The 13426-nt window shown below is 39.2% G+C and overlaps 3 protein-coding genes across 3 annotated transcripts; all 3 read right to left on the bottom strand.

Moving 5' to 3' along the window:
* Nucleotides 1-40: 40 nt before the first annotated feature.
* Nucleotides 41-2758, bottom strand: LOC131534343 (histone H3). The gene has a single exon (XM_058767176.1). The coding sequence runs from the start codon at nt 2739-2741 to the stop codon at nt 2331-2333; it is 411 nt and encodes a 136-aa protein (XP_058623159.1). The 5' UTR covers nt 2742-2758; the 3' UTR covers nt 41-2330.
* A 348-nt stretch (nt 2759-3106) lies between these two features.
* Nucleotides 3107-3722, bottom strand: LOC131534351 (histone H2A-like). The gene has a single exon (XM_058767183.1). It carries the CDS (start codon nt 3690-3692, stop codon nt 3306-3308), a length of 387 nt encoding a protein of 128 aa, XP_058623166.1. The 5' UTR covers nt 3693-3722; the 3' UTR covers nt 3107-3305.
* Nucleotides 3723-4017: 295 nt separating this feature from the next.
* LOC131534330 (histone H1-like) lies at nt 4018-5763 on the bottom strand. The gene has a single exon (XM_058767163.1). It carries the CDS (start codon nt 4793-4795, stop codon nt 4166-4168), a length of 630 nt encoding a protein of 209 aa, XP_058623146.1. The 5' UTR covers nt 4796-5763; the 3' UTR covers nt 4018-4165.
* Nucleotides 5764-13426: the final 7663 nt, after the last annotated feature.

Here is a 13426-nt window from a genome sequence, read left to right as displayed (position 1 = left end):
ACCATTAAAAAAAAAAAAGTTTAAAGGTTAGTAAAAAACAATCATGCCAATAAAATACTTTGAAGTTTAATTTAATACATATAGTACATAGTCTCTATCCCATATTTAGCCCAGCACCTCATTAAAACAATTAGATGATATCAATAATTTATAAAAAAATAAATAAAAATAAATTAAAGTTATTTGAGTGGCTGTTTATATGATGGACAACAACAAAACAACATAAGTAAATGATGTGTGAAAAGTTTAGGGGTGTGTGGGGACATAGCAATGTATATAATTACTTTACATACTTAACGCAATATGATGAGAAACAATATACTAAGTGCTGACAGCAGAAACAAAGAGTATACTACATGTATGATATGCTGATATGCAGAACCTGATTTTACCAAGTGCGACATGTTCCTGGATCAACATCTTTGCTGACCCTGGAACAACATTGTGATTAACCCATCAGATTTGAAGAACCAGTTTACAGTTTTTGTGAAGTTTAGGATTACAATCAGTGTTTGGCACTTGTACATCAGTGTCATTTATCTATCATTTCCTCTGATTTTAAGGATTACTCATGGTTAAGGTTAGGTTTAGGGAGATGGTCAAAATGTTTGGATTAAAATGTTGTTCCAGAATAATATGTTGACCTAGGAACACATCTAACTCAGCAAAATCAGGATGTGCTGTATGATATATGTATATAGCAATACATATTACACAAAGAGATTGATGGTAGGGCAGTAGCACAGAAATATTCACAGTACACACAGCATATGACACGGTGTAGTCTGATTGATTGTATTGCACATTATCAGTTGCAGTTCAGCAGCCTGAGGGAAGAAGCTGTCCTGCAGCTGCCTGGCGCAGGTCCTGATGCCATGATAGAAAGTTGTCAGAACACACAGAGCATCACAGTGAGGCTGCGGAGCCAGACTGCTTAGAGTGCCCACGATGACCCCTGTCCACCACCAAAAGTGTCTACAATGGGCACATGAGTATCAGGCCTGGATCATGGAGCAATGGAAGATGTTTGCCTGGTCTGATGAATCACAGGACTCTGCTCCTGCCATCTCCAATGTACTAAGGCATCAGAGACTGCTTCTTGTGTTCTTTGTTGAAGACACTCCAGTTTAGATTTAAGTAAGACAGGCATTTACATTGTAACAGAGTTTGCTTTAAACCAGTGTAGCCTACAATGTTATACATTATCTCTTGCTTGTTGTAAGAAATGCTACTTTAAACTGCCTGAAATCTCAAACAAAGAAAAACAATATTTGCTCTGTCTGAAAAGTACCTAAGAGACTTATTTTGTTAATAAATAATATATATAAAAATTGTATGTGAATGTTTTCGGATGGAAGATGCTCGAGTTTATCACAGAGACTGGGTTTGGACCATAAGGTAAACTCATATTACGATTATTACACGTAAACACCACATTTACTGGCTTTACGTGGTGAAAGTGAAAGTTTAATGATGCATAGTGCTTAAAGCCACGCTAAGATTAAATGTTTACGGCCACATGAAGCTGTTAGAAAGCATATAGATTGAGGACTTCCTAGAAGCAAGGATATAATAACATTTTGTGTACCCACCCTAACAAAACGATAGCTGAAATATGGTACTTTGTTCACTAAAAAGTTTAATATTACCATATCCAAAAACTCGTTCACTCTGCTGTTATTTAATAGATTAAATGCACTAGAATTTTATTAAATAGTATGTGGAGACATGTTTTTAATCCAAATATTCATATTAATCAAGGATTTATTGACTTTTAATGCACCTTATTTCGAAACGTAGACATACCTGCTTTCAAATGTCCTTTAACTCCACTTGCACAGTAAACATAGCAAGATACAATTACGGAGTTATAGATAAATTATTAGTAGTTTTGACAATTTATGAATTTTTAACTTGACAGTTATGAAGTTGCACCTGGCTGAATAATATACACATGTATATTAGAAGTTTATTTTTCATTTACTAAGAAGTGTTATTGCGAAACAGAGCTACCCAGACAGCAACATAGTTTTGGCCCAGACCCAGCCCACATCTGGCCTGTTTGAGATCCATGCGGGCCGACACTGCTTGCTGTCTGGGTAGTGTTTAACATTGCTATGTTTTGCCTGTGTGTATTCTTCGTAGTTACGGGAAGTTAAAATTGTATAAACTAATAAAAAAAAATTAAAAAAACCTGACAAAATATTTTAAGTGATTAAAGCAGTGTTACTTTCTACTAAACGTTACAGCGGAAATTCTCTCGTTCAGTATAATTTTGGTGGCTCTTAAAAGAGCCTTTGGGGTTTAATGCGGGTTATGCAACGGCGGGTTTAAGCGCGCTCTCCACGGATGCGGCGGGCCAGCTGGATGTCTTTGGGCATGATGGTGACTCTCTTGGCGTGGATGGCGCACAGGTTGGTGTCCTCAAACAGACCGACCAAATAAGCCTCGCTGGCCTCCTGCAGGGCCATGACAGCGGAGCTCTGGAAGCGCAGGTCCGTCTTGAAGTCCTGAGCGATTTCTCGCACCAGACGCTGGAAGGGCAGCTTGCGGATCAGCAACTCGGTGGACTTCTGATAGCGACGGATCTCTCGCAGAGCCACGGTGCCGGGCCTGTAGCGGTGAGGCTTCTTGACGCCGCCGGTGGCCGGAGCGCTCTTACGGGCGGCTTTGGTCGCGAGCTGCTTCCTCGGGGCTTTGCCGCCGGTGGATTTACGAGCTGTCTGCTTGGTTCTTGCCATCGCTGCGATGTACTTCTTTCTGCGTACGTAGAAAATACTGCTCTGTCTTATACTCGCCTGCTTTTATAGCATCATACGGACACGAGCTTATGGTGTCATAAAGGTGCGGAGGCTTGTGATTGGCTGATATGTGACGTCTGCGCATGACTGCTAACCAATGACTGCGCAGCTTCTATTTGTAAACGAGGCTGTTTGTGTTTCCCGCTCAAAATGCTTTATTACTTTTTATGGCAAAGTCCCTTTCAAGAATTTAGTCTGTTTACGCATGAAACACACACTACACGGACACTCTTTACAGGTTTCATAGTAAATTTACTCATTGTGAAATATTCATTTACTTTTTTGCTTAGTCTTAAGCTATTGGTGGCATTTGTAGTTACCCAAACTCAACAGTTCATGTGTACTTGGTTGACAATTATTTCTTCTTTAAAAACAAAACAAAAAAAACGAACATGTCCTGTTGTTACAGATGAAACAAACTTAACAAGAAAAGCGCTCTCTGATAGATAAAATGGGGTGGCTCTTAAAAGAGCCTTTGGGTTTCAGTAACGATCTTAAATCGGTTTATTTGGTTTTGGCGGGTTTCTCGGTCTTCTTGGGCAGCAGCACGGCCTGGATGTTGGGCAGCACGCCGCCCTGAGCGATGGTCACTCGGCCCAGGAGTTTGTTCAGCTCCTCGTCGTTGCGCACCGCCAGCTGCAGGTGACGGGGGATGATACGGGTCTTCTTGTTGTCCCGAGCGGCGTTTCCAGCCAACTCCAGGATCTCAGCCGTCAGATACTCGAGCACAGCGGCCAGATAAACCGGAGCACCGGCACCGACGCGCTCGGCGTAGTTTCCTTTGCGGAGAAGCCTGTGAACACGACCGACGGGGAACTGCAGCCCTGCTCTGGAGGAGCGAGTCTTAGCCTTCGCTCTGGCTTTACCACCGGTTTTGCCTCTTCCACTCATTGTTCAATGTTCGTATAGCAAGAATGATAAGTCCACGAACCCGCTCTACTGGTTTTAAACGAACCTGCCAGTCGCCCATTGGTTTAGAGCCTTTAAGATTTTAAACCAATCACTAAACTTCCCTCCAACACCCACCGCCAAAGCCACACCTCCACAGCCTGCATTCGAATTGAAACACATTACAGAAAACATTGAAGAAATTGTGATTGGGGGGTTGAATAAGTTTATAAAAAAAAAAAGGCAATATTATTTTTTACCTAATTAAATTTAGATTGGTGATCCATTAAAGCTGTTCATATTAATAAAAGTGAATAACTTTGTGGCTTTTCTAAATTCAGTAAACATGTAAAACACAGTGGAGGTAAACACATATTACAATAATTTAAGTTAAGAACTGAACTGCACGTTTGCTCTTTCTGTAGAGTTTGTGGGTGGCTCTGAAAAGAGCCGTTGGGGAATAAAACAGTAAATGTTTACTTCTTGGGAGCTGCCTTTTTAGGCTTTGCTGCTTTAGGCTTTGCAGCTTTAGGCTGGGCCACCTTGGGTTTGGCAGTCTTGGCTTTTTTGGGGCTCTTGGCTGCTTTCTTGGGCGCTGCCGGCTTCTTTGCCTTCTTGGGGCTCTTCGTCGCCTTCTTAGTGGCTGCAGCGGCGGGTTTCTTGGCCTTCTTGGGTGATTTCTTAGCGGCGGGCTTCTTTGCCGCTGCGCTCTTTGGCTTCTTGGCAGCAGCGGGTTTCTTGGCCGCGGGCTTCTTGGCTTTAGGAGCCGCTTTCTTGGCCGGTTTCTTCTTGGTCTCGGTCTTGCTGAGCTTGAAGGAGCCGGAGGCGCCGGTCCCTTTGACCTGCACCAGGGTGCCTTTAGTCACCAGGCTCTTGATGGCGAGCTTGACGCGGGAGTTCTTCTTCTCCACGTCGTAGCCGCCGGCGGCGAGAGCTTTCTTCAGCGCGGCGAGGGACACGCCGCTCCTCTCCTTGGACGCGGACACGGCTTTGACGATCAGCTCACCGACGCCTGGACCTGCTTTCTTGGCTTTAGCAGCGGACTTCTTCTTGGGCGCTTTGGCCGGCGGAGCGGCAGGAGCCGGGGCTGGAGCGGTTTCTGCCATTGATACGAGCGGATTTACAGACAGTCTATCAGACACTGAGTTCAAAGATGAGTGTCGCTCGAGCAGCGCTGCGCTCTTAAACAACACATGAGAACCTTATAGACTCAACCCGCCGCTCTGTGTCTGCGCGCCTCTGCGAGATCCTCGCGTTTGTGCTTTCTTCTCCTACATTGAAGGGCAAAACTCGAGTAGTAAAACAGTTTGACGCAGTTAAAAACAAGCGAACACCAAGCAGAGGCTCTTGACTTTCTTTGGAGACTAAAATACGCGGCGAGGAAATGTTTGTTTTGCCCCGGTCAGATCAAACTCAAGGCGAGCATCAGCTACGGAACAAAGCCGCGTGTAAATCTAATGCCTTGTTTAAGTTGAAATGTTGATAAAAGATTAAAATCGTAATCTGTGTGTTTCAGAAACAGTTTGAAAGTCAATATAATGTAATGAACATCAGTGAAGGGCGTGTGCAGTGTTTCATACAGCTGTTGTTTTGGGCAGCTTGAAGCACAAACATCCGGAAGCTTCGAGTCTGTGACTCATGTCTGGTCAGCAGACGATCTATAATAATAATCAGAGGTGCACAACAATGAAGTACATTTACTTGGGTATTGTACTTAATCACACTTTTGGAGTATCTGTACTTTACTTACATTAACATTTAGTCATTTAGCAGACGCTTTTTCTGGAAACTCATGACTTTAACTGCACTACATTTGAAAGACAAATATCATACTTTTTACTCCACTACATTTAAGGTCCTCGAAGTAGAAAGTCATTAATATGTAGCAGCTTTGAAAGTAAGTTTTTTTTTTTTTTTTCTTCAGTTTTGGCAGCTTTTAATCACTCTTCTAGGGTTACCTGAAGTGACTCACCAGTTGCAAATGTGATATTTATTTACAACAACAACTCAATAATAAGAAGTTAATCTGGTATATATTAGACACAATATTGTATTGATTTTGCAAAATTGTGTAAATGAAAATATTACCTATAAAGCCACAGACTGCTGTGCGTCTCCTAACAAAACACAGTATGTGTTTGACTTGAAGCAGCACTGCACAGACCACACTGTGTTTGACATCAGAGCGATTATGTCATAAATCTTGCTGTTTTGCTTTTTTTGTTAAAGCAGTGTTGTAATTGTAAAGTTATACAGCTACAGTTGTGTTGATGGGTTTTAAAGCAGGCTTGATTTTTTGTTTTTCAGTCTGTATTTACAGCAATTTCACTGTCCACTCAGTTTAAATGTGGATGAATGGTGCACGTAGATGTGTGCACGCTGCCAGAGCTGTGTGAGATCACTACCATGCTGCTTTTGTGGGGGTGTTAAATAAAATTGTTTTGTTTGTCAACTCACTTGTTTCATTTCTATAAGTTTTTAACATTCTAAAAGCTTTTCACTCCAAAGATATACAAGCCAATCAGTGTATTCAGTAGGTGTGATGTATTGTAAGTTGCTTCAGAGGCATAAGGCATTGCAAGTATTACATACAGCAATAATAAAACAATGTGTTGACATGAAAAAATGAAATTTACTGTTTAAGTACTTTTAAATGCAAGTACTTCTGTACTTTTACTTAAGTAAACATCCATCTTTACAACTTTCACTTGTTATGGAGTAATATTTGACTCCATAATGGAGTCCAAGTAATGGAGTTGTCTGCCTCTGATAATAATAATAATAATAATAATAATAATAATAATAATAATAACTCAGTTTGGAAAGTTATGAATGAGTTTATAGGAGTTTAATTTTTACTTTCAATTTTTGAATTCATAGGAATTAGCCATCATTTTGCCAAAACAAAAATAGTTATGAACGAGATTGGTTACACCTGCACATTTTCTTATTCATTGATTTATTGATTATTTGGTCCACTCTTTATTGAAGATGTTGCAGGCATTTCTTGTAGGCTAATTCTGTGTCTTTAAAGTTTGAATAAATAATATTTTCTGATTTGTTTGTACAAATTGCTCTTTCTGTTACAGATGTATAGAATGTCTTGGTTTCTTTATTCGTGTTCATTCTTTTTTGTCAAAAAAAAAAAAAAAAAGAAAAGAAAAGAAAAGCCAATCAGATGGCAGGTATGCAGAAGTCAGCACAGTTTAGATCAGGGATCTTCAATGTTTTTCAGGGTAAGGAACACTTACGCGACAGCGACATGGAGCAGAGACCCCCGATACACAATGTGTCAGGCAGAGCTATCAAGCATACAGCCTTTGATATTAATAGAAACTAACCATATTATGATTAGCAATAAATTATATTATATGTATATAATGTTAAGACAGCAGATCAGAACTATTGTTATTACACATGCATCACTGCTCGTGTTAAAATTTAGATTTACTGAATGCATCATAAAAAAACAACGTGGAAATAAAAAGCACAGTTCATTAGTTGTTTGCACTTGTATACTATTTTAATGGATTTGCAGAGTTATACATTTTAATTTTACTTGACAGATGGACATTTACATTTACCTGAACATCAGCTGCAAAAAATTCCTACCGTTGAAAAATTCACATTTTAATTTGAACTGTCAGATGGAACAAAAAACAGTCCAAGAGCGCACATAAATTAGGCCAAAAAAAGCTCAATGTGGGTGCTCCACCACACAAGAATAAGAATGAAAACATCAAAGTAGGCACACCACAGCTAAATAAATATTTAATTATGTTCTCACCGCAGGTGACGTTTCGAGCTTAAACACTCTTCATCACACAATGAACATCCATGACAACGCCCTTATATAGGTGCTGGTCATATAATTAGAATATCATCAAAAAGTTGATTTATTTCACTAATTCCATTCAAAAAGTGAAACTTGTATATTATATTCATTCATTACACACAGACTGATATATTTCAAATGTTTATTTCTTTTAATTTTGATGATTAGAGCTTACAGCTCATGAAAGTCAAAAATCTCAAAATATTAGAATATTACTTAAGACCAATACAAAGAAAGGATTTTTAGAAATCTTGGCCAACTGAAAAGTATGAAAATGAAAAGTTTGAGCATGTACAGCACTCAATACTTAGTTGGGGCTCCTTTTGCCTGAATTACTGCAGCAATGCGGCGTGGCATGGAGTCGATCAGTCTGTGGCACTGCTCAGGTGTTATGAGAGCCCAGGTTGCTCTGATAGTGGCCTTCAGCTCATCTGCATTGTTGGGTCTGGTGTCTCTCATCTTCCTCATAGATTCTCTATGGGGTTCAGGTCAGGCGAGTTCAATCAAGCACAGTAACACTATGGTCATTGAACCAGCTTTTGGTACCTCTGGCAGTGTGGGCAGGTGCCAAGTCCTGCTGGAAAATGAAATCAACATCTCCATAAAGCTTGTCAACAGAAGGAAGCATGAAGTGCTCTAAAATGTCCTGGTAGATGGCTGCGTTGACTGTGGACTTCAGAAAACACAGTGGACCAACACCAGCAGATGACATGGCAGCCCAAATCATCACTGACTGTGGAAACTTCACACTGGACTTCAAGCAACATGGATTCTGTGCCTCTCCACTCTTCCTTCAGACTCTGGGACCTTGATTTCCAAATGAAATGTAAAATTTACTTTCATCTGAAAAGAGGACTTTGGACCACTGAGCAACAGCCCAGTTAAGATGCTTCTGACGTTGTCTCTGGTTCAGAAGTGGCTTGGTAGCCCTTTTCCTGAAGACGTCTGAGCGTGGTGACTCTTGATGCACTGACTCCAGCTTCAGTTCTCTCCTTGTGAAGCTCTCCCAAGTGTTTGAATTGGCTTTGCTTGACTGTATTCTCAAGCTTGCGGTCATCTCTGTTGCTTGTGCACCTTTTCCTACCCAAATTCTTCCTTCCAGTCAACTTTGCATTTAATATGCTTTGATACAGCACTCTGTAAACAGCCACACCTTTCAGTAATGACCTTCTGTGACTTACCCTCTTTGTGGAGGGTGTCAATGTCCGTCTTCTGGATCATTGCCAAATCAGCAGTCTTCCCCATTATTGTGGTTTCAAAGAACAAGAGATACCCAGAATTTATACTGTAGGGATGGTCATTTATTGAAACTCAAATGTAAATATTCTAATATTTTGAGATACTGATTTTTGACTTTCATGAGCTGTAAGCTCTAATCATCAAAATTAAAAGAAATAAACATTTGAAATATATCAGTCTGCATGTAGTGAATGAATATAATATACAAGTTTCACTTTTTGAATGGAATTAGCGAAATAAATCAACTTTTTGATGATATTCTAATTATATGACCAGCACCTGTATACACAACACTACATCACATGATTGCCCACATGACCACAAAAAAAGAAAAAAGAAAAGAAAAGCAGGGCAGGGCAGGGCAATCAACAAATCATGTAAGAAAAGGGTGTAGGGGAATTTACAGTAAAGACCCTTGGACCAGGTGTGTTGAATGAAGACCAGAAGTCAAGAGATTCTACTGAAGATAGTTTGCCGTTTCATCAGCAGAAGTCAGCTTCAAGACTCACAATCGAGTTCATAGGCCGCTCTGCGTACAATTCAAAAACACCAGCAATTATACCCTAACAGAGGTTGCTAATTGCGTCAATGCATAAGTCATCAAAATTCTGATAGGTTCTAAAACCTAGATAAACTTAGACAATCTCCACATATGGACGTAAACGCTTCAAACATATCTCCGTCAGATTGGGCAGACGTCAGCTCAGGATCATACAAGATAGGTGTCTTCCGGAAACCTATTTTTGGTCAGGAAGGTGGCAGCTGACAGAGACAGTCTTCTAACACACAGAGAGAGAGCTACCAGCACACACACATACACACAGAGCACTTATCAGAACTTCAAGGCTGCCTTGCCTTCGTTACACACACACTATGAAGTCATCATTTTAGAGAGTAGAAGTACAGCATAAAGCAGGATTCTTTAATATCTCATAAGCGCACATAAGGTTACACATTTCACTCTTGCCATAACTTGATTAATAGTCAAACAAGAAATAATATAATAATATAATTAATATCAATATGAACGATATGACAGCTCGGCATCCACTCCTTCAAGGGCAAAAAGCAAAATCACATAAAAGTGAGAACAGCTATAAATTACAAGCACCAAATACACTCTACGAAATACCTGACTGTAAAATATTCAAAATCAAACCAAAGAAAATACCAAAATGCAAAAAATACATCCAAAACAAAAAAATTGAAAGTATAATATAATATGTGGTCAATCTCACCATCTAAATCTTTATAATAATTAAAGAAAAGGGTGAATATCAAAATCGAGGTATATACTCTCATCGATGTAATTTAACTGCTTCAATGCCAATACAGGTGCATCTCAATAAATTAGAATGTCATGGAAAAGTTCATTTATTTCAGTAATTCAACTCAAATTGTGAAACTCCTGTATTAAATAAATTCAGTGCACACAGACTGAAGTCGTTGGTTCTTTTAATTGTGATGATTTTGGCTCACATTCAACAAAAACCCACCAATTCACTATCTCAACAAATTAGAATATGGTGACATGCCAATCAGCTAATCAACTCAAAACAGGTATGGGAGGGAGAAAAAAAAAGTGCACAAAATTCAATAATTAAACAACACTGCGTCGTTAGCATTGGTATTGTATCAGACACTTGCACATAACTTTATATGAAAATCAAGCTCAAATGGAGTTAACAATGTTTTTGACCAGAGAATGACGGAGATGGAGTGTTTTGTCTGTCATTAGAACGGCTGTAACTGTTATCTGAAGTAGCAAGTGCATTGCATTATATGCTTTCATCAACTTTTACAGGTTATATAACTTTGATTGTAGCTATATGGGCGCTTAGTTTTTTCTTGTTGTTTAATACACTTGGCCAAAATCTCAAATTAAGCGCTTATGCACAGGATATTTAAAACGTAGCTACACAAGTATATAGAAGGCAAATAACTAATTCTTCTCCACTCTTCAAACACACAAAAACATTATCCTTTACAGACATAGTGTTTGAGTAAAGAAAACGCTGTACTATTCAAACATCAATTATTTATTTACCCTTGCATTACGAAAAAGCAGAGATCTGTCTCCAGGCTGTGCGCGGCGCGTCAATCTGCCCACTGGGCAAAGTTACGTAGAGTGGACGTCTTTTTGAAGTCTTTGCAGACGTTGAAAAGACGTCCACTGAGGAGCCAGAATGAAAGTTTTTATGACGTCTTTTTTTGACGTGTTCTGAGCGTCCGATATAGACGTTCATGAACCTCCATACAAGGTTAAAAACTAGTTCAAATGTGGTTAGTGGACATTTTTTTAACATCATTTAAAGTTCATTTAGACACAATTTATACTGTTTCTGGACCAAATACACACTCTCAGTATGCATTAGATTTAAACTCATGTTATTTCAATGCAATTTGTAATTGCAAAGCAACTCACAGACATTGTGTTTGTCCAAAAATCAACTTCAATGAAACAGTGTTGAATTAAATGATCAAATAACTAATGATTAAGCATTTGGTAAAATCAACTGCAAATCAAAGACAATAAATCTCTCAAGATCTCAGCAGAGGAGGATCAAACATCTCCACAAACAGCATCACCAGCTTCACTCATTAGATTGACTTTATTTCTGTCAGACATCTATAGCTTTTATTGATAATTACCAGAGTTTTAGATGTTGATGTTTTTCATTTGAACTCACCATTGTGGTGGACAGTGTTTGCTTTAGTTGGGATCTTGGTCCTCGTACTTCTCGTGTTAGCTTTTTTTAGGCCCCTGTAACAGTGTGTTCGTAAAAGCACGATTGTTGTGGCAAAGAAAACTGAAATCAAGTGTTAACATTTTCCTGTTAACGATGACAAAATCATAACAAAATTAATCTCTCATGTTGCGTTTCAACTTATGTATACATTTACGGATGAAAAGCATGTACACAAAAATTGAGCAAACTCATCATGTAGTCACACACAGACATTGCGCATGAATCACAACAACGGTGACAATCAAAACAAAAAAAAACTCAGGAATTAAGGATGAGTTTGTTCTATGAAGCCGCCCATCATTCATTGCAGCATGAAGCTTTTTAGTTTGCTTTGATTGTCACCATTGTTGTGATTCATGTGCAAAATCTTGATCTCTGTATGTGACCACGTGATGCTTTTCTCAAAATATCTCATGCACATGCATTTTGTCCATCTTCACAATTAGCAATCATTTCAATGCTCTTGGTGCAGCTTCACAAGGTTTGCATCAGATGCTCAATTTGTGATGATTTTACTATTATCAAAAAAAAAGCTAATAACATCAGATCTTGCTTCATTTTGACTTCCTTTGCCACAACAGTTGTGTTTCACAAAGACACAGTCACGACAGCCAATGAAAAGCAAACACAAGAAACATGAGGACCAAGATCCCAACTAAAGCAAACACTGTCCACCACAATGGTGAGTTCAAATGGAACAAATACCAACATCTAAAACTCTGGTAATTACCAATAAAAGCTATAGATGTCTGACAGAAATAAAGTCAATCTAATGAGTGAAGCTGGTGATGCTGTTTATGGAGATGTTTGATCCTCCTCTGCTGAGATCTTGAGAGATTTATTGTCTTTGATTTGCCGTTGATTTTACCAAATGCTTAATCATTAGTTATTTGATCATTTAATTAAACACTGTTTCAGTGAAGATTCTTTTATTTTCATGATTTTTGGACAGTGTCTGTGAGTTGCTTTGCAATTATAAATGGAAATTACTTTGAAAAAACATGAGTTTAAATCTAATGCATCCTGAGAGTGTGTATTTGGTCCAGAAACAGTATAAATTAAGTCTAAATGAACCTTAAATGATGTTAAAAATATGTCCACTTGACCACATTTGAACTAGTTTTTAACCTTGTATGGAGGTTCATGAACGTCTATATCGGACGTTCAGAACACGTCAAAAACAGACGTCATAAAAACTTTCATTCTGGCTCCTCAGTGGACGTCTTTTCAACGTTTGCAAAGACTTCAAAAAGACGTCCACTGGACGTAACTTTACCCAGTGGGTGAATGGAGGCGGGGTGAAGTTACGAGGTCTCGCTGAGAGCTTGATGATCCAATGGCGTTACGAAGCTTTACTGACAAGTTATTATTTAGTGCTTATAATTGGTTTACTATTTTTAAAACTCTCTGACTTAAAATAATAAAAACGAATTATAATCGACTCAAGTTTGGATAATTTTTCACAGCACCTGACTGGGCTAGTGTATGGCAACTGCCATACTCTGCCATACGCAAACGCCGCCCCTGCTCCTGAACCACAGACAACGTCAGAGGCGTCTTACCTGGGCTAAGGAGAATAAGAACTGGACTGCTGCCCAGTGGTCCAAAGTCCTCTTTTCAGATGAGAGCAAGTTTTGTATTTCATTTGGAAACCAAGGTCCTAGAGTCTGGAGGAAGGGTGGAGAAGCTCATAGCCCAAGTTGCTTGAAGTCCAGTGTTAAGTTTCCACAGTCTGTGATGATTTGGGGTGCGATGTCATCTGCTGTCCATTGTGTTTTTTGAAAACCAAAGTCACTGCACCCGTTTACCAAGAAACTTTGGAGCACTCCATGCTTCCTTCTGCTGACCAGCTTTTTAAAGATGCTGATTTCATATTCCAGCAGGATTTGGCACCTGCTCACACTGCCAAAAGC

Source organism: Onychostoma macrolepis, chromosome 25 (assembly GCF_012432095.1).
Source record: "Onychostoma macrolepis isolate SWU-2019 chromosome 25, ASM1243209v1, whole genome shotgun sequence".
Taxonomy (NCBI): domain Eukaryota; kingdom Metazoa; phylum Chordata; class Actinopteri; order Cypriniformes; family Cyprinidae; genus Onychostoma; species Onychostoma macrolepis.
The sequence above is the reverse complement of the archived record's forward strand: the minus strand, read 5'-3'. Positions and strand labels throughout refer to the sequence as shown.

What these genes read in the sequence shown, in the direction of transcription:
- LOC131534343 (XM_058767176.1), bottom strand. Translation starts at nt 2,741, where the DNA reads ATGGCAAGAACCAAGCAGACAGCTCGTAAATCCACCGGCGGCAAAGCC.
- LOC131534351 (XM_058767183.1), bottom strand. Translation starts at nt 3,692, where the DNA reads ATGAGTGGAAGAGGCAAAACCGGTGGTAAAGCCAGAGCGAAGGCTAAG.
- LOC131534330 (XM_058767163.1), bottom strand. Translation starts at nt 4,795, where the DNA reads ATGGCAGAAACCGCTCCAGCCCCGGCTCCTGCCGCTCCGCCGGCCAAA.